The sequence below is a fragment of the Osmerus mordax genome, chromosome 25, assembly GCF_038355195.1.
Source record: "Osmerus mordax isolate fOsmMor3 chromosome 25, fOsmMor3.pri, whole genome shotgun sequence".
In the NCBI taxonomy this organism is placed as follows: Eukaryota; Metazoa; Chordata; class Actinopteri; order Osmeriformes; family Osmeridae; genus Osmerus; species Osmerus mordax.
The window spans coordinates 1,603,507-1,624,972 of NC_090074.1; the positions used below are offsets into that span (position 1 = coordinate 1,603,507).

A 21,466-nucleotide genomic window follows, 5' to 3' on the forward strand; every position below is an offset into this window, starting at 1 on the left:
GTGTGCTGTCATGTACACCTGCTGCTGTGATCATGTTAGCTTACGCGGAAGTAACCTGGAGGCTGGAATTAGCTCCTCTCACCAGAGACTCGTCAATGATTTGAGATTTGGAGACTTGAAATGTATCCTTGAGTAGTTGCAGGTGTGCCTCGGGGTATTTGAGCAAGCTTATTTTTGTTTTGTGTTCTGTACAGTGCCTGCTAGCACCCACATTTAGGTGGCAAGTCTAGAAGTTATTTGAAGTTGCATATCTGATTGATTCAAATTTCCTTGCCTTTACATATACATTACATTTACATTTAGTCGAACCGGCAACCTTCAGATTACTAGCCCGATTCCCTAACCGCTCAGCCACCTGATTCCCTACATGTTTGCAGCTCATGGTACCTTTCCCTGTCTTAACTTGAAAGGAGTCTCACCCCCATTATCGTTTAGGGGCACCGGGTAAATGCTAAAGAGCAACTTTTGAAACGCAAGATCAGAGATTAATAGAATTTTAATTATCAAAAGGAATCACAATTCAACTGTACCAGTAGTATTTCCCAGTGCATATTCTGTAAAATAAATCTGTAACAATACTGCAATTAGTAGCGTAAATTAACCTCTGCAGAGCTCTGACTTGCTCAATGATAATTTCACGATGAACTAATTTATTATATTTGAGATAGTGCATGTATGTGTCAGGTGGCTGAGCGGTGAGGGGATCGGGCTAGTAATCCGAAGGTTGCCAGTTCGATTGCCGGTCATGCAAACTGACGTTGTGTCCTTGGGCAAGGCACATCACCCTACTTGCCTCGGGGGAATGTCCCTGTACTTACTGTAAGTCGCTCTGGATAAGAGCGTCTGCTAAATGACTAAATGTAAAAATGTAATTATTCCCACGCAAGCTGCATTCTCACAAGTCAAGTCTGAGATACATCAGTGTGATCGACATTGAGAAGGAGTGTTGGTAAAATGTAGGGTTACTTCTGTGTCATGCTCTGTGAGTTAACCAGACTGGTTTTCTGTGGGTGGCACACTGCATCAGATTACATGCAGCTAATCTGCATTGCCTGATTACAAAATTTGCATGTAAATCAATGCCTTCAAGAGGTCATAATTTGAATGTCAAATCATCTGACATTTACACGAGACACAACAATGTTGGCCAGCTGGAGATCACTATTGTCTGATTTATAAAAAAATAATAATAATTGCGTTGATTTTCTTGTGGTTGCTTGTGTCTTCCTTGTTTTCACTTCTTTTCTAGTTTGAGCTGAAACTGAGTATAATGGCAACATGAATAAAATAGTTCCTGACATGTTTTAATGGGGAGTTTCTACTATGTAATTGGTGTAAATGAATGGGAACGACTTATTGCTATCAGTTCGGTCAGCTGTTCTACCCAGCGTTTGTCAGACTGTTCAGGAGTTAATACAACCTTGTAAGATTAGGTTATGTACTGCTGACTACACTTCATAATGTCAGGAAGAACCCACATGATGTTTTTAGAAAATCTCAATTTTTGTAATTACTGTATCTTTCCTCCTGTAGCTCTCAGTGTTGGAACCCATTGATAGCCTCAGTCTTAGAACTAGGCAGCCATACTGTATAGCAAAATATTTCAATTCAGCATGGCAGCCTGTTGACTCAGGGAAGTCTTTGAAGCTTTGCAATACCCCATCAAAAGTGATAGGAGGGTACAGCTCTATTAAAATGCAATTTAACATGCTTTACCTAATATGGCAGCAATGGAATACCAATCTAGTGGTAACCCACTATGCAGGATGTTTTTCTGGCAGTGTGACAGACTGCAATATAAAAGGAAAAGTCCCTTGCAGTAAGCATTTTATTGGGTTTAAAAATGGGTTCTGTAGACATGAACGGTTATCCTCGTGCCTGGAAAATGTGGTTGGTAAAGATAGAAGAATTCCATTGAAAGGCTGAATACGTTTGAAGTAATTGAACTGTTGTCTGTCTCAATAGATTTAGTGATGTTTGTTGAAAAACTGAAGTCAACTGCGATTGTAATGCCAATTTGGCATTGTTGAATTCATTTTGGAGGGGATGAATGATCGAGTTAGCACCTTCAATCTCCTTTAGTGTTGTTTTATGATAATGTCCTCGAGTCAAACATTAATATTTAAGCAAACTAGAGTAAAACATTGGAGACAGGTTTAAAATTTCCCCAAACACAAATACCTAAATTGTTGCCTCTAGGATAAGGCCCAAGGTCAAAATCAGTAACGGGAAATAACAAATAAGCAGACATAACATCTAAATAATTAACTTTGTGGGTGCTTTGTCATTTATAAGGGTATAAACAGGGATTATGTTAACATGTAATACATTATTAATGTCAGAGAGTCCTGCAAAACTAGTCCTATGGGACAATAAGAAGATTGAAACAGTGATGCAGCAGTTAGATCTAGTTCATAGGGTGTGTCGTGTTGCTTTGAAAATGCAACGTTTTTCACAATCTGACAGGCTGTCGGAGAGATGAGGATCGACTTCAGTTAAACATTCATAATAGTTAACTTTCACACATTCTTCTCTTTAAGCGCATGATGGATGCTTGAAAGACAGATATTGTGGTTTACAAGTGTTTTTTACTTGCAGTAGAATAGCATTTGATGTATTTACAGTTGGATAATGTTTATATAAAGTATATACTATTTGCATATATGCTATGTGAGTACAGTTATACTATACATATCTGGAGATTAAGATGTTGGTGAATTTATTTGATGTTAACTTCATTGGAGTTTGTGGCTATGCTCTGTGTTTTTCGCCAGAAGAATGCACATTGATAACGTCAGGATGTGAGGAGGATAAGAAAAGTTAACAGCTACTTTTTTTATTCCACTTTGTATTCATTATCAAGGTTTCTTTACGTGAATCCTGAGTCTGGGGTGTTATTATCCTCCTTTATTCTTGGATATATGCTTTCTTTTTACTGAACGTCTGAAAAACCTTTCAGGAACAATACAATGTGTTCATGTTGGCTCACTTGAAATTGAATTTCTCACAATGTGCATTTCTTTCTTCAGACGGATACAGACTCGAGGAGACTCTTATAAGACTTAATCGTTTTTATTCATTTCACTTCCAAAAGGCTTACAAACGCTAAATATGACCTCAGATTTTAGGTAAAACCAATCACACGTCCATATACATTATACACAGTGTACCGACTGTATATAATATGTTTTATAATCTGATACTGTAGCCTTCTCCACATATGGTGGTCACATTGTGAAAGTTGCTCTGCAAGGATAAATTATACCAAAGGATAAGACCTTGCCAAAGCCCTTTAACTGCTTATTCAAAAGGATTGCAGCAATCTACGTTATCCATGTTAATTTTATATTGCTACTGCTGCCATTATAATTATATTGTTGGTTTCTCTCTCAAAGGACCAACAAATATACACATCTTTCAAAACATTTGAAGGCAATGTATCTCTGGGAGTCACCTTGCTGTCAATAGGGATGAAAAAGTACATGTTGGATTTTGTTTGTGGTGAATGACCCGTCTGTCCTTCTTGTGAAACCTCCATTCATGATGGATAAAGAAATAGAACATGCCTTTGATAAACTGACCTTCTTCAGTTGTATTCATTTAGTCAAAGCTTTTATCCAAAGCAACACAGAAATTGTGGACATTTTCACTTACAAGTACCAACAACTGAACAAATTTACACTGCAAATAATAATAGTAAATTGTTCAGTTTGTTTTGCTTCATTACCAAAACATCTCTCAGGACCTTCCTTCAAAATCACTTAAATTGGGCTCGAGGACTGGGTGATATTTGCGCTTTCTGATTTTTTTGAATTGCAGCATATGCCTCTGTGTTTCGTGAAGGCGAATTATTTAAGTTGTTGCGTCTATAGTGAAAGCTGAAATGTATGGACCGGTGGATAAACCTTATTCACATTTGGACACCGACCAGGGTCACATTTCTCAGTCGTATCCAACCGCCACCAAAGCAAGTCTAAGAGATGGAAGGAAATAAATAGTACAAGACACTGTTTTGGCCCCGATAAAGTTTTGATGAATAACAAATAGCTTGTCTCTTTACCCCCCCCCCCCCCCCCCCCCCGGCTCCCCAATACAATAAGGTTATCAAAAGTCTCGATGTTTGACATTGAAAGAAAAATGTATCGTCAAGAAGGCTTTGTTGTTCTGACTAAATTCTACAGATCTTTAGAGGAAATCGGTTATTTTAAGCCTAAAGATGACAGTTAAGGGTTAAAACTCTTGGTTTCATCTCATATGAAGGTGTCAGGAGAAAATCAGGACTCATCAGACTGTATGATTCCTGTCACGCTGTGCAAGTAATAACATCTCAGTTCTGCCTTGAAACGCCTGGAGTTCATTACTGTATGATTTGATTTTTGCGCGCCATTGTATATGGGCCAGTGTATCTGCAAGTGTACTGCAGGTTAGCGGGCAACCATGTGCACCCAGGCCAAAAGGCAAGGAGTGTTTAATGAGCCAGATTCCCTCCAGGTGAACAAGCCTATGCCACGATCATATTTTGATTGAGGTGATGGTTGGGTTGAGGCAGGATAGCGTTGACCTCTCAGTATGTCAGAGGAAGCCTGAAAAGGTATACAGGAATGCCAGGGAAAAGAACACGTTTGTACACTTCTGCTCTCTAGAAGCGTTCTTGATGTGTTGTATTAATCTATACCGCATTTGTGCCAGGATCAGTCTATCTAAGTATCTGAGCCATATAGGTAGGAGTCAGGTGACTGAGCGGTTAGGGAATCGGGATAGTAATCTGAAGGTTGCCAGTTCGATTCCCGGCAGTGCCAAATGACGTTGTGTCCTTGGGAATGTCCCTGTACTTACTGTAAGTCGCTCTGGATAAGAGCGTCTGCTAAATGACTAAATGTATATTTTGCCTATTCTTCCCCACAGTGCCACCCCAAATCATCAACTTGTCGAAGGATCTCGTGGTCAACGAAGGCGCGGACGTCACCCTGATGTGTCAAGCTGGTGGGAAACCGGACCCCTCTCTCAGCTGGAAGCTGATCTCTCCCTCAGGTAGGACTGAACCCCTCTCTCAGCTGGAAGCTGATCTCTCCCCCAGGTAGGACTGAACCCCTCTCTCAGCTGGAAGCTGATCTCTCCCTCAGGTAGGACTGAACCCCTCTCTCAGCTGGAAGCTGATCTCTCCCTCAGGTAGGACTGAACCCCTCTCTCAGTTGGAAGCTGATCTCTCCCTCAGGTAGGACTGAACCCGAAGCCAAACCAATGTTAGACATGTCATGTCCTCTTGACTGTTACTCCAACTTGCATCTTTTACTTAGCCCCGCCTTCCCCAAACACACACACACACACACATTCTCTCTCTTACCTTCAACTTAACCTTTATTGCTCACTCCCCATTACCTCTCACACCCATTTCAGTTTCTGTCTTGCTTGTGTACCTTTTGCTACTGTTTACTGTACTCACCTCTCGTGTTTCTCTGCCGACACGAGTGACCTCCAGTGAACTGCATCACTCTACTTTTGAAAGAGCTCATTACCTTTCATTACCTGTCTCATAATCATTATTTCAGAGTAATGAGATGTAAGGGAAGAAACTAACCTCTGGGTTTGGGCTAATTAATTTGGATAATTGAGTAGATGTTTCGGTGGGCTGAGGTAAACGCAGTGTTTCACGTACTTCAAATCTGTGAGCATAGACAACTGTTACAGATGAGCGCTTAGCCATGATGTCCACTTTGGAATTGATTGTTATTCAACTCCAAATTCAATATATTTGAATGCAGTTCCTGATCTCCGTGGAAGAATGTGAAAAACAAACGAACGGCTGTCCTCCTCCCGATATGCGCACGCTTAACCAGCTGAATGAGTCTTGAATTCGTAACGAGTAACGCTCTCCAAAGGACCGTTGTGAGCCAGCAGTCTCCTCTCCCTCTCCTTTGTGTCCCTACAAACATCTGGGAATTGAAATGTTAATAGGACAAGGATGTGACTGCCCTGTCTGTAAGGAGATAAGTGAGGAAGAGAGGCCTGTGATGGGCTTCCATTTGTAAAAGCGACGGGTGTTTTTGGCGGAGAGGCCGTAATTGTGCAGGCCCGCGCTGAAAAGATCAACTGTCACTAGCAGTGCCCGTGGCAACAGAGAATGGTTGCCTCGGCTAGATTCTAGGACGTGCATGTGTTTACCAGGCAATTACGACCTCACTTTGTGTCAATCAGTAGATGATAATACATGTTATTGACCCCAAGAGAATGCAAACCGCCAGTTGTAGCCTGATGAGTGCCTTGCGAATACCCTGGTTGGAGTCAAAGGGTTTGTAAAAATCACTATTTCACAACTACTGATTTTTTTTTAACATGAAATACCATAGCATAGAACATGCTGCATGTGTGTTGTTTTACATTAATGATCTATTAATGATCTATTTAACTGAATTCTCCATAGGTTTAAATATTTGGATCAAGCTCATTTTAGAACATCCAGTTTTTGTTCCCAAATCAATTTATCTTCCCCGTATTTATGTATTCCAAGTTTACAGAGGATCACTTTTGTGGATAAAAGAGATTACAGCTATTGGAACACTGTAGCACCACAGCTGGAAGTTCAAACCTGTCTCCTTGATACCAGAGCTTGGTGTTCCAGCTGAACAAATAAGTAGATTCCATTCTGTCTAATTACCAAAAGCTGCTTATTCAGTTATTCTCTTCGATAGTCTCATCACTCGCCCCACACATGCAGCATATGGAGAATCAGAAACAGCAAATTTACTTTATAATACCCCGTACATACATTGTGGGTTCTTTGTGGACAAGTGCGCCCCAATAAAATTCCATTACCTGTTCCTGGGGTCATCCTTCTCATCTGAGCTTGCTTGGTGTTCACATGTTGGGGAAGGTATTCTCTCTATTACATACCGTAGGACATTTGTAGGTACCATCCATCATTGTTTGCTCAATTTTCTAGGAGTGATTGAGTCACGCACACTGTCAAAAGAATCCTTTGGTGAGCTGTTACATAATCTGGATGATAACAGGCCTCTATTTGACAGTGAGAAAGGAGATTTAGCAACGTGTTGCTCTGCACTGTCATGGTAAGGGGAGTGTACCGTATCAATTTCAGCATTTAGTGCTTCAAACATCCATTACTTTTTTTTTTCAATAGAATTACAAGTTTTAGATTAAGACGCAGCCCACCTGAAAACATGCCCGTACAACCATAGGTATGACGTTAATATCCAACCATTCGTAGGGAATTAACAACAAACCACGCTGTCTTAAAACATAGCATGGAATCACTCACTGCTCCTCCCTTATGATTTCAAGTTCCAATCAACTCTGGGACATTAGACAACTTCTAGATTTGTTCTAGTTTGTTCTTCGTGGGAGTTGATAGTTTGCCACATCAAAAGCAATGGATTTGAATAGAAAACAGGTAAACTAATGGAAACCATTTCCATATAAATCAAACTACTTTCAGAGGTTTTGCGTTTATCAAAATATCGAATTTTCCTTTCTCAATGCGCTCCACGATCAGAATACAAGCTCTGACATGTATATTCATATTTTTCATACATTCTAACAATCCCCAACTGAAAGAAGCTTTTGAAATGCAAGAAAAGTTTTGCTCTGCTCAAATCAAAACCAACTAAACAGCAGCGGTGGCCTATAGAATACTTAAGGTCACAGGGTAAATACAGAACCAAAGACAAATGTAAATAAATAGTCTCTCCTGCAACATACTTCTCCTCTATAGAATTGCATGAACCGATCCAAAGGTTTACTTCAGGTTAAGAAATGCATCTTTTAACAAAAAATATTTGTGATATCTCATAACGCCCCACCAAAATGTATACCTACTTTTCAGCACAGCCAACACTCAGAGCTGTAATCTTACCACACCTGTTCCAGCTCTCCTGTTCTCTCTCCAGTAGCTTGAGGGGGTTCAGTGCAGGTCCAGTTATTACAAGGTCTTTCAGCATGGCAGGGGAGAAAAAAAAGAAAACATAAATAAATGTTTGCCAGTGGAGCGGAGTTTGAGCGTGGTGTGTGTTGCGGTTGTGTATCAGGCATGTGCATATGCCTGGTGCGTGTGTATTTGTGTGTTGCTGTGATCTATCAGATGTGAAGTGCCTTGCCCAAGGACACAACGTAATTTTGCACGGTGGGGAATCGAACCGGCAACCTTGTGATTACTAGCCCGATTCCCTAACCGCTCAGTCACCTGATTCCCTGGATACCCCTGGCTGGGCTCTTGTGTTATCCTGCTGCTGCCGGCTGCATTCCAGATAGACCGCTCAGAGGCTGGTTCGGGAGGAGTTCCACGCGTCTCCCCCTGCTCCGCTACCTGACTGCCACGTCTGTCAGGGTCTGGACGCGGAACCCTGTCACACCCGCATCAAATTAATATATACAAACATGACGGGTAGTGATATGGTCGCCGAGGAATCCTACCAAAATCGAGTCGGCACACTTGATTGGAAATATTCATTGAAGTCGTAATGTTGGCGTTGCCTGAGAGCTTAATGTAAATTGGCGGAGCTCACTGGCATTTGATTAGTTTCTCGTGGAGGAGAGTTTGCAGGAAAGTTTATTCGCTAGAAACCTTTACGACCTTGGATTGTCATGGTCAGGGAGAAGAAATGTGGATTTGATAAATGTAATGCATGTGATAAATTTGTCTGTAAATACAACCAGCTCCCATCCATTCAGAGGAAGCATTGACTACCTAGCCAGCTCACATACCTGAATGTTTTCACCACAGGTTCACAAACCATAGCGCGTTTAGCCAGGAATGTAATGCACACCTGATGCATTACATCTACCTGAGCAAAGCTTTTGTGTTGGATGGGGAAAAAGATGGAGTTTCAGTAAAAGAGAGATGGTTGCCTTGAAAGTAGCAAAGATTGCTAACTATGTTAGAGAGAACGCACCTGTCTAAACACAGAGAAATAAGTGTGAGCGACAAGAAATGCTTGGTTACCGGAAGAGAGGTCAGGAGTGACGAGGTTCGTTTCACTTGAATATGTATTAATTCTCCATTCTTACCATCCACAGGTTACTCATAGAAACTCACGATGTAGCTAAAAATGTCTAAGAATATGTAACCCCCCCAACATTAGTGACAGCTATGGTTTTCATATCGGATTGTAAGTTCAGAAAAGAGACGTGATGATGGTGAAGGGTCAAATCAAAGAGAAGCTGTCAGAACGAGTTCTCCGCAGTCGCAACCATCTAAGTAAAAGAGAGAATGGATACAGTACTGTCTTATTACAGTTCATTCAGTGCTGAAAACCCCGAGCCATATTTATGCCTCTCTGTTTGTTTTCATCAAAGAAGACCAGAGACTTCAAAGCACGTTATAAAATGCTATATCTCCAAGGCTCACAATCAACCGAGGGGGGAAAAAACACGGTATAAATTCGACATCTGCATATTTGCCACCTGCAGCAACCCCTCTGTGAAATGCCACGGTGAGAGGAGGTAGCTTGTGAACAATAAAGCAACAGACTTTGTTAGCGCCAAATCCCACCTGAAAGCAATTCCATCCGTTAAATTCCTCACACTGGTTTTCATATCCCCTCCTTCTCAGTTCTATCAAGATAATTGGGTAAATAGCTGTGCCACACCTCCTCAAGTCATCTGTAGATGTTCTCTCTAAAGGCTTGTTCAGTTTTTCTTATGAAGGAGTCAGGTGGCTGAGTGGTTAGGGAATCGGGCTAGTAATCGGAAGGTTGTTGGTTCGATTCCCGGCTGTGTCGAATGACGTTGTGTCCTTGGGCAAGGCACTTCACCCTACTTGCCTCAGGGGAAATGTCCCTGTACTTACTGTAAGTCGCTCTGGATAAGAGCGTCTGCTAAATGACTAAATGTAAATGTAAATGTAAACATGGTATATTGTTGAGGTTATGTGTTGAGGACATGCATGCACCCTGTAAGGAGGACAAAACTGGATCCAAGTTGAAACGACTTGAACTTTGAACACGAGAGTGCAGTGTAGACATTTCCCTATCGCTTTTCCATCTGTTTATCGTTTTCAATCCTTTTTGACTGTCGTCACTCTCTGTCCCATTGGCAGGGTGCTACCTGGCTCTCCAGGTGGGCCAGCGGGGGCTGAGCTGTACTCTGGGGACTCTCCTCCTCTCTTCTTTTCATCCCTCTCTCTCTCCCTCTCATTCTCTCTCTCTCTTCCTCTCTCCCTCCCCATCTCTCTCTCCCCCCCAGTTCTGTTGAAAGGGAAGTGTAGCAATCATTCGACGATCTTCTTACCTTATGTGTATTATTATACATTTACTCCTCCAGAATGGAATTAATTCCTGATCTGTACCGATGTGCCTTATCTATATAAACTGTCTATAGGCATGTTTTTATAAACATGGTTGTTCAGGCAAATGACTAAATGTAAATGTAAATAACAAACTTTCTATACTTAAGCACTTTGAGATGGTGAGTATGTTTGTGTACGCGTGTGTGAGAGCTTGGCGTGTTTATGTCTCGTAAACGCTGCCGCGACTGAGAGAACAATCTCTCGTTCTCTCTCCACGCGCAAGATTGCGATGGTCAACTCGTGCCCTCAGGCGCCTCCCATCATCTTTTCACTGGCTTTACTGACACAGCAGGCGTTGGGCAAACAAGCCCAGCATGGGCAATAAGCAAGCCATACAGCTTCAAACTGACGCCTGGTTTTGCCCCCCTCCAAGACACAGAGAGCTGTTGGAGAAGCTTCCAGCCATACTCTGGGTTTTTATACACTGGCAATAAAACGTCAGGGAACATTGATTTGGTGTAAACACCTCTTCCAGTCTTGACATTCATGGCCCCTACTAGCTCCTTTTATTTTATTTGTGTTTTTATTTTGTCGTTTTTACATTAAAACCTTGTGCACAACCTTAACAAGCTGGTACATTAGTTGTTATGTGTGTGGATGTCTGGCATGGTGTCGTGCACCTCTATATGTTTAAATACCTCCCTGTAACTAACCCCAAACAAACTCTTGTCCCTGTTGTTCGAAACTTGCAGGAAAATTAAGCAGCAACAGTCATAATGTAACATTTCTTAATCATATCCTTCCATAATAGTTTCATTAAAACTCAGTCGTTATATATATATATAAATATTATGGTGGAGTTCATAGAAATACTTGAAGTATTTTGTGCATTGAACCAGTTGTGTGGGCATTTCTAAAGATTTGTATAACCAGTATAGCTGATCAAAAAATTAATAACTTTAATAACTTCTGTTGTGAGTGGAACGAGGCATCCTGACCGTAGAACCTCCAGGGGTGACAGGTGGCTTTATACTTCCTAAAAGAAGTACCGCCAGTTTTAAGAGGCAGTGGGTGTCTGGATTTGACACGGTAGCCTTGAAAGAACAGAAAGAGGAAGGGGGTGAGCGAGGGGAGTGAGAGAGAAGAAAGAGGGAGGGAGACAGAGAGAGAAGGGAGTAAGAGAAGAGAGAGGGAGAGGGGAGTGAAGAGGGAGGGAGGGAGACAGAGAGAGAAGGGAGTAAGAGAAGAGAGAGGGAGAGGGGAGTGAGAGGGAGGGAGGGAGACAGAGAGAGAAGGGAGTAAGAGAAGAGAGAGGGAGAGGGGAGTGAGAGGGGGGGAGGGAGACAGAGAGAGAAGGGAGTAAGAGAAGAGAGAGGGAGAGGGGAGTGAGAGGGAGGGAGACAGAGAGAGAAGGGAGTAAGAGAAGAGAGAGGGAGAGGGGAGTGAAGAGGGAGGGAAGGAGACGGAGAGAGAAGGGAGTAAGAGAAGAGAGAGGGAGAGGGGAGTGAAGAGGGAGGGAGGGAGACGGAGAGAGAAGGGAGTAAGAGAAGAGAGAGGGAGAGGGGAGTGAGAGGGAGGGAGGGAGACAGAGAGAGAAGGGAGTAAGATAAGAGAGAGGGAGAGGGGAGTGAGAGGGAGGGAGGAAGACAGAGAGAGAAGGGAGTAAGAGAAGAGAGAGGGAGAGAGAGAGAGAGAGAGAGAGAGAGAGAGAGAGAGAGAGAGAGAGAGAGAGAGAGAGGGAGGGAGGGAGACGGAGAGAGCGGGGACTCGCGCACCTGTGTGTTCTGGAGATCTCCCGATGCTTCCTGTCAGCTGATGCAAGCTCTGCAGCGACTCCTCATCAAGCCCTCTCCCAGGTGCGAGTCGCTGTCGCTCTGAAACCTGACAAAGTGAATACGTGCGCATTCTATTACTGTCATCCGTGGCACAGGGGAAGCGGACGTTTTCTGTTCCCCCTTGATGTTGTCTGAAAGGATGCCCACGTACTTGACGTTAAGTGGGGTACACGAAGGATTAGCTTTACCCCCGAAGCTAAAATCAAACAAGGGAAAAGTGTACACACTTTGTTTTTTTTTCTTGGATTTGGTGTTTGATTTGTTGACTGGATGTGTCAGTAGACTTTTTTCATGTGAGAGAAAGTGACGCAGGAACACGAGTGTTTTGGCACTGATATGATGGTTGAAGTAGAGGGTTACACGAACGCTCCCACTAATCAGCCAGTCGTGTCTTTCTCTGGAAATGTCAGGTTGCTGAATCGTGGCAGTCTAGGAGTGGGGTTTGTTATGTGTGTTTAAAGGAAAACAATGGCCATAAAAGCAAATCATGTGGGAGGAACTGAATGGATCTTTAGAGGGAGACTGTTTTGAGGTATTATTTAGATTTGTAGCATCCGGAATTTAACTGGAGGAACACAGTCTTATCTTTCACAGATTGATTCTTTGTCACCCATCACGTCAACAGAACATTGTACTGTAGATGTTCCGGTTTAACCTGCAATTGATTGAGACTTAAGCTTTTGTCTTGGTTAGCTGCCAGACACTGAAAAAGGTTTCCTGTTTCTTAAAGTAGCTGGCTTATCAATTAATTATCTGGGCTTGGTTAAAAGCTGTTGGAGCTAGCAAAAATGATAGTCTCCAAAGCCGTTTCATCCCAGTTTGCAGTTCTGGTACATGAGTGGTGATGCATGGGCCAATACACTTTGGTTCCCTTCTCCTGTGGGAAATAAGCCTGGAAACATTTGTTGAAGCCAAAGATCTAACGTACGGTACATGTTATTGATTACGTACAGGAAACCTGTTCATCTCTCCCTCCTCCCCTCTCCTCAGGGGACCTGGGGTCAGAAGAAGAGGTTCTGGAGATTCCCTCCATCACCAGGCAGAAGGCCGGAACCTACATATGCACGGCCATCAACGACATCGGCACTGACATCCAGACCGTGGAGATCACGGTGAACTGTGAGTCAGCCTCGCCTCGCCTCCAGTCTGTGTGGTACAGTCATGTCTGGTTCAGTCATTTATACAAGGGAGGGAGTCGAGTCAGATCGTGGTTTCGGTTTTGAATCTTAGGATTTTGTTTAGTAACAATCACGTAAGTGTGTGTATGTAATTGTAACTAGTCATACATTAATAATCACAGGTCTGTTTAGAGTAGAAGCTTAGTCAAACTAAATGATATGTTTAACGTTGGAAGAGTGGACATGTTTTTGATTTATTCACTTCACTACATGCTCTGATTTAGACCATGCACCAGGTTATCCATCTCCAAAGCTTACATAAAGTACTTTATTAAACATAAACATAAAAAAAACAACATAAGCATTCAAAAACTGATGAACCGCAGCACTTTGTCAACAGACTGAAGGGAATACAAACAATGTTCTGTCATTCGCCATCTTCTCCCTTTGACACATTGACCCTCTTAGTGACCCTCCCCTATCGTTCACATCCATGTTGCTCTGACAACCGTGCCCCCCCCCCCCCTGTGCCCTCCTGCTCTTCCAGACGCCCCCAGCGTGTCAGAGGGCAGAGATGTTGGGGTGACCCTCGGCCAGAAAGGAGTTTTGGAGTGTGAGGCGGATGCGATGCCGGAGGCAAGCTTTGAGTGGTACAGAGATGACAAAAGGTAATTGGCTGTGTTCATTTTGCGTATTTGCTTCAAGACTGCTCAATGACTGTAGATGTGTGTTAATTTCATCGTCAAATGTGTGATGATACTGCAGAGTACAGTTGTGGGTCATGTTTAGATATCGAGGGAGACATTAAAGACGTCCTCAAGTAATCTGTAACATACTGTCGGCCTGGATAATTGATCATAAATTCAATATGGTCGGTTTGATATTCCATGAGATGGAATAACAAGGCCTCATATCTGGTGAACACTTAATTTAATCAAAAGATGAAAGTTGTCAAAGACAATCATAAATCCAGTAAAAAGTCAGTACACTGTATCTTGATGCTGTGCTGAAAATATTCTACAAGCTGAATAAATACAAGACTGTACTGGAACTCCTTTCAGCAAGGAAATACCAATGTTCCTTTACTGCAGGTAAAAATGTCAGAATAAAGAACTTAATAATTGTTTTATGTCCCCTTTTTAGGATTCTAAACGGTTTTGATGGCATTGAGATCGAGGACTTAGGGCATCTCTCCAAACTGATGTTTTTCAACGTCTCTGAATCAGATTACGGCAACTTCACCTGCATCGCCATTAACACACTGGGGAGCTCAAACACAACATTTCTCTTGTATGGTGAGTACATGCGTTACTAGTCCAGCTGCAGTGGCACTAAGCGTATAATAGACATAACAGAAGGCAATTATAAGCAGTATTAACTTTGCAAGCAGTATTTGAATACAATGTGTTCTGAACATGAATCTATCTTAATGGTATTTATGATGGTGATGTTATCGATGATACCATCAACATCAGAATGACCACACTTGCCTGACCATTAATGCATTCACCGGCCTTTTACGACATCCCAAAGAACGCTGCCAAGGTTTATTTGATGTTTGAGTTTTTTTTTGCTTTTTTAATATATATCGATATATATATATTTGCTTTACTCTGTTGTAGAGGTAATTGAGCCCACTAGCTCAACACTATTGCAAGGTTAGTATTCCGGACTTGCATGTGTTTAAACTCCTGAGCTCACCGTACACTAACAGCATGAATAAACACGGCCATTTTCACAGTCTGGATTTGGTTCCCATATCAGTGGAGCACCTTCTGAGCATCTCTCCTCTTAAACCGTGGTGGCAGAGATATTGGGTTGGTAATCCTGTAAATGAAATGGACCAGATCATTTGTACCACACTGCCTGAAGACATGAGATGTGCAGATACTCACTGGGAAGCACGGCTGTTTTTGGACACAGTTGTTTGCTTCTGATTTTGTTTAAAGAGTTCAGACTGCTCTGAAATGTTGCATCCCTAGTTTCTCCTGATGAAGAAGAATCTCTTTTAAACATTTGTGGAAATGGCCAAATCAACAGGAATGCTTTTCTAACTGTTTTCCATTTTTCTTCAATCAACCTTAACCGTCTTGTCTTTTGCATGGCTTAATGTTGCATGTGATCATCATCTGTGTAAGTATTTTGTCTCTATATTAATGTATTTGTTTGAGTTGTGTGTTAAATAGTTGTGTGTGTGTGTGTGTATGGAGTAGAGACTTGTGTGTCTGTGAATCCTAGAAATGTCTGAAACGTATCCATTAAAATCACCCAACCTCTCCTTTTGTGAGTCAGGATCTGTGTTCGTGTGCTTTTGATGTGCGTCTTGGCGACAGTAACTAAGTTATTTGGTTTTCTGGGAAGAAACCACGGAATGATGGCGATTGTAGTGAGAGCTACTGAATGCTCTCCATACAGTTACTTTTGCCAAGGCCCACACTCATAGATGTTAGCCTAACTGGTAGAAAGTTTACTAGTAAGCAGATCAGGTATTGCATGTCCCTTGTAGTGTTAGTTACTTATGTTAGTTCAGTGTCACACAACTAACTCAAACGCAATGCTGGAAAACCACATGGCTATCAAAGCTCAAATCAAGATAAGAAAATAACGCATTACTGTACAAAGCTACAGAAACTTAGACACAGAGAAACAATACAGTAAAGTACAGTTATCACGGATTTGACTGGATGAGTGGGCATTCAAAGTGGATTTTTTACGCCAAATCCCCCAAATACTTAACAAACGATGTTTTGGTAGGCATTATGGGGTGTGATGGTCGTAGTTAGGAGGAGCGTCCACTGGTACGGCCATCTGCAGTCCCTCTCCTGGACATTGTAGAGGATAACAGAGAAGGTTCTAGACCCTGGGCTCATGTGAGGTTGTATTCCTAACAACAGCAAACACAAATTGAGATGCAAAATAAAACAGTTGGATGTTTTCTTTTTCTTTTCTTTTTTTTGCAGTAAGTGAAACCAGGCCCTTTAACTTTACTTACTGGCTCTGATTTTGATTGTTAGAATGCACTATTATTCTAATTATCCACATACAGGATTAGGATTAATCCACTGTGGCAGTATAATTGGATACATGTCCCAAAAGAAAAGATAGTGAACTCAATAAAATCCAAGGGAAATTAGAAGTCATTGTATTCCAAGCTTCAAAGCGAAAATTATAAATAATCCAGTCTCAGGCAAAATGCCTGTTTGCAGCAATATTTGTTTTAACAGGACATTAGCCATGTGAACCACATGACCCCTTCAAAGTCACGAAAGAGAGAAATCGTCCGACTCATGAAACTCAAGAAAGATAGAAGATGTGCTTTGTTATTTCACGTTAAATATCTAGTTTTGGTAAGGGACCAGCATTGCAGTCTCTGCCAGAACACCTGTCCCTGTAGCACATTCAGAAACGCTTGGGCAAAGCCCCTCTTGCTCCACCATAACTATCAGACTGATTATTTTTCTCCTGCAGTTGATTAGGTTGTTTACACCAAGCTGCAATTAAGGCTGACCTGAACACTCAGCTAGTCTAGGTTTCATCGTACAATAAGATGATGATAAGAGGTCAAGTCAACGAGGCGTATCGGCAAAAGAGGGAAGATAACAGCTGCCGTTGCAATGCAAATTTGCCTCCTAAAGTACCCCTGCTTAAAACATTAAGCTGCAGGATTAATCTGTTCCTGAACGAACAGTGTTGGGGCTTGGAGCACTTTAAGCAGCGCTATTAACGAAGTGTGATATTTATTGTTAGTGAGAAGGAGCTTTCTGTAAAATCACACCTTTGAGAATGCGCTTTTTTAGTTTTGAGTTCACCAAAACGTTAGTCTTTAAGGGGTTATTAACAAGAATTGATTATCTCAACAGATCTCGATGATACTAATAAATACTGATGTAGATTATGTTCATGTTTAGTTTTGCAAATGTACCATCAACTTTTTTGAAATTTTGTGTGGAATTATATTGGCCACCCATCTATATTAAGTTGGAGAAGGGGGATGGGGTTAAAGATGGGTTGCTAGGTTACTGTGGGATTGCATTTGTTAAGGAATCACATTAAGGAGCCATGATGGGCAATATAATGCTGAATGCAAAATTGCTTTTTATTTTGGTGTAACCACCATTTGCCACTGACCTTTATTGCAAATGAATGTCTCCTTTTTTTCTAGAGGAGTCAACTTCTCCTTTAGCTTTGACAAGCTCTGAAACTTATGCAATACAGTCAGGTTTGTAAATAATACGACCATTACCTCGCTTAACCCAAATCTAACGATTAAACATCCAATGAATAATTAAAATAATAGATCACTGACTTAGAAAACGTAACCCTTCTAAAATCTAAGGTTATTGAGAGTAGTTGTGTGAGAATAGATGTGTGAGAGAATAGTTTTTTATTCTACAAGAGAGAGTATTCTTCTCCTTGGTTTGACAGTGTTTGTGAGGGTTTATAGACTACTGGGAAAGTACTAACACAGTAAATCATTTGTTATCTGCGGATACAAGTCAATATATCTATCCCCTAGTCTAAACATGAGAAAGGGAAAAATCAATCTTGACTGCGTAAAATTGGCCAAGTATTATTTTGGTTCTCTCTTTTCCGCAGGACCGAGAACAGTTCAGGATGGGAACAACGGGGCTCTGGGAATCCACACACACACATACAACTGTGTTGTGTTTGTCCTCTTTCTGCTCTTCCTACTGAGGGTCTGAAGAGGGATGTCTTCATGCAGATTGTGTTTTCTCTCGCGTGGAATCGCAAAACCGAACTACTACATAATGTCGAAGCGCTAAATAAAATAAGTATGTAACATACAGTTTCTTTTTTCTTTTTTTTTTTTTATGCTGAAGATTTAACAATGGTTTTTTTTTCTTCTTTTTTTTTCTTTTTTTACCGTTATGGTATGATTCAATTGTTTGATTTAGGGTTTGCCACTTATTTAAAATGTGTCACTTATTGAAAGTCTGTTTATACATTTTGTATCACAAAGTTTCAATGAGAGACCAGGTTATAGCAAGTGTGTGAGGTGATTATCAAGCATCTGAAATGTACATTGGTAAGCAAAGAACACAGATGTCCCCATGAGGTCTAATGACCTTACATGTGTTTTTCCATGTACCATCATAACGTAAGGATTACAATTATGGTCATGAAAAAAAGACGTGTCAAAATGTTTCTTTTTCTGCAATGATTTGTGTTTTTTTCCCCTCTAAGTTTTTTCTCAGCTAATCTATTCTTAGTTTAATTCCTATTTTTAAGAAGGGAATATTATGAAGTTGTAATTATTTAGGCACAAGCCTGGTTTGATTCCTGTTTAGCTGGCACAGCTATACTCATGGTGTTGAGTATATCCACTAGTTAAGAATGGATGAGCGTTTTTATTATGTGAACATCTAACTTCAATAATATATTTCCATGCAACCGTTTGTAAAAGCAACCGGGGTGATAATTCTTAAGTTGTAACATATTGACATGTCATTTACATTATTTGTAGTTACTTGTGAATGGTTACTAATTTAACTATTTGTGTGTCAGAGTTAGGCCATGTCCATTATAAACATGGGGACAAACGTTGGTTTAGAAAAACCCAAAGACTACGTCACTGTTAACTGCAGACTTTGTCCTCCACTCTTTGGCTCTCAAACAGAACCTATAGTTGGTTTGTGTTCAACCGCAATCTATGAACTGACTATGCATATTTTGCATTTTTCGTCAGCAATGAGACTGCTACCACACTGTTTAATGATGTTTTGTAAGTTGATAACCTGGCTTTGAGGGTTATCGGGCAGTCATTTATATAACCGTTTTGAACCTCCCAATATAAGTATGTCTACTTAATCCTCCTTAAGAACACACCACCTGCTATAGTTGTAGGTCCATGACTTGGCAAAACCCTTCGTTCTGCTAAACAGCCAAGTACACGTGCTCATTTGAAACGTTAAGACTGTGCAGTCTTTCATCCAGACTGTCGCTCCTGTGTCACATTGAAATGTGAGGTCTTAAACGCATTCAGTATCTCCAGACAGACTCCCTACAGTGTCGCGTACTGCCACGTAAACGTAAAACGATATTCAGAAGGGTCTTCACGGATCACGTGATGAGCGGTGGCGTCACTATCCTACAGGTTCCATTTAGGGTACGTCAGATACCTGAATGTTCATCTCCCATCATCTACTTCTTAACAATGTAATGTTTGTGTGTTGGGTTTAATATTACCAAACACAACAGTTGTGGATTTCATCAATAACATACACTTAACGGTGACAGACCATTGACAAATGCTTGGCTGTGGTTAAAGGGACAGTTCACCCAAAAATCTAAAATACATCTTTTTCCTCTCACTTGTAGTGCTGTTTATCCATCTAGATTGTTTTGTTGTGAGTTCCCAGTGGTTGGAGATGTCTGCCATCTCTGTAATGTAATGGAACAAGATGGCACTCTGCTTGTGGTGCTCAAAGCGCCCAAAACATACATTTGGAAAAACCTGACAGCAATGTCTCTCTCCAGATATCATGACCCGGTTACTCAAGATAGTCCACAGACCTTGTTGTGAGCAGTTTCAAGTAAAAGTGACTGTTGGGTGAACTTTCCCTTTAATGGGTGATTGCTTTGAGACCTATGCAGTACTTTGTCCAAATGTACAGGTCTGAGTATCTGGTTCACAAAAGAATACAGAGGCACAGATTTTGCAAAGCAGTGGTGGTTACGATAAAGATAGATGCTGTCTTTTTAATCAAAATTCACATATTGCATGATGGGGCCAGTGTTGATGTTTAGGAACAAGAACATCTTAACGCATATCACTGAAGATACAGCAATGCACAGAATGGTTAGCCCTTAAAACAAATATGTTAATAAATAAAAAGATTTGTATTTTGGCCACAGCACCACATACAGTATGCTATTTGAACTGATATTGTCTGTTTTAAGATATGATGGTTAACGCTATAGCTACTCTCTTTGTCTTGGGACTTAAGTTGAAGGAAAATGCTATATGGGTAGATTCAATACAAGTTGTAATAATTTAGTTTTGTTTCAAAAGCAGATGTACAGAAAGGATTCAGGGCTTCTAGGAAGTATCTGCTTCATCCGTCTCTAAATACCTATTTCGATCATTTTATTTAGTTTGAGCTTATATTGTACCTACCCTATAGTATAGTGCTGTTTGTGATGTGATGTGATATTTGTTTGATATGCAATGGGAATAAATTATTTTTAATTTTAAGATATCACTGAGTTGAGATGGGTCTTAACCACTTGGGGTTAGCAAAGGTACATGATGGAGTTTCATGATCTTATTAATCCATCACAAATGATTAGCACAAACATTTCCCTAATAAAACAATTGCTCAATTGGTCAAGTCAACTCAAGGTACTCACTTGACTCCTGTAATGTAAAAGATGATTGGTTCACATGTATTTTCTTTTTGACGATTGTGTGTTCATATTTAAGACTGACAATAATAAAATGTTGTATCTAAATGCCTCGTTTTAGCCATCTTTGAGCCCTAATGTAATCTCTTACATGATTTTGTTCTACTTCAGCATAATTGGAAGTTTGAGATTCACAGTAGCCTATGTATTTAACATTTTTATCAGGATTACAGAAGTCTGGTGGAATGCATTGAACTCAACTGGCTGGACAAACCATTTATCCATTTATTTTTGGCTCAATTTTGTTTCAGTGACATAATGTTTTGAATTTTAAAAGGCATTGAATACTTAATATTGTAATGTAAACACCACCGAATTCGTCGGTTTTGAATTCACCTCTTTAAAATTTAAATATGAATAAAATTAAAAAACAGATCCCCAAATGGAATGTTTCTGCTCAAATTCGAATGGTGAAATTCAGATCCAACTCAAATGTATTTGGTTTGAATTTGTTGGATGTGGCATGTTCAAGCTAGTCAACAAGTAATATTTGTGGTGTGAAGTATTTATTTTATTTTATGGATAATTTTTCATGCTGCTTGTGTTTGCCATCTCGTAAAGATTTGAATACATATGTCCCAGGTTCCTACTGGTCCGTTCCTGTGACATTGCTGCACCTTGCTGGTAAGAATAGTTTAACTGCGTCATATAGCTATCTTTAACACAATCAAGTTTTTCAACCAATCAGATTTCTGTGTCGCAACTACCTCCCAACGTTCAGGTAAAACTGGCATGGCTAGTAAATAACGTATTCGTTTTATGTCTCTAGACGGTAATTTAAAACGATTTAAGTTAAATAAAACAACTAAAACATGATGTAACGTACAACATAACCTCTGTACCTGCAG

General features: G+C 40.8%; 1 protein-coding gene across 4 annotated transcripts in view; it reads left to right on the forward strand.

Annotated features, from left to right (window-relative positions):
• ntm (neurotrimin) overlaps positions 1-20,666 on the forward strand; it is a 184,523-nt gene extending 163,857 nt beyond the window's left edge. For 3 of the 4 annotated variants that reach the window (XM_067228983.1, XM_067228985.1, XM_067228982.1), the window contains 7 exons: positions 4,906-5,031; positions 13,066-13,194; positions 13,741-13,861; positions 14,337-14,488; positions 14,816-14,851; positions 17,356-17,412; positions 17,790-20,666. In XM_067228983.1, coding sequence (XP_067085084.1) covers positions 4,906-5,031; positions 13,066-13,194; positions 13,741-13,861; positions 14,337-14,488; positions 14,816-14,851; positions 17,356-17,412; positions 17,790-17,896 — 728 coding nt within the window. In that variant the 3' untranslated portion in view covers positions 17,897-20,666. The remainder of the gene's footprint in view (positions 1-4,905; positions 5,032-13,065; positions 13,195-13,740; positions 13,862-14,336; positions 14,489-14,815; positions 14,852-17,355; positions 17,413-17,789) is intronic. The other variant, XM_067228984.1, reaches the window with a different exon arrangement.
• The last annotated feature ends 800 nt before the right edge of the window (positions 20,667-21,466 follow it).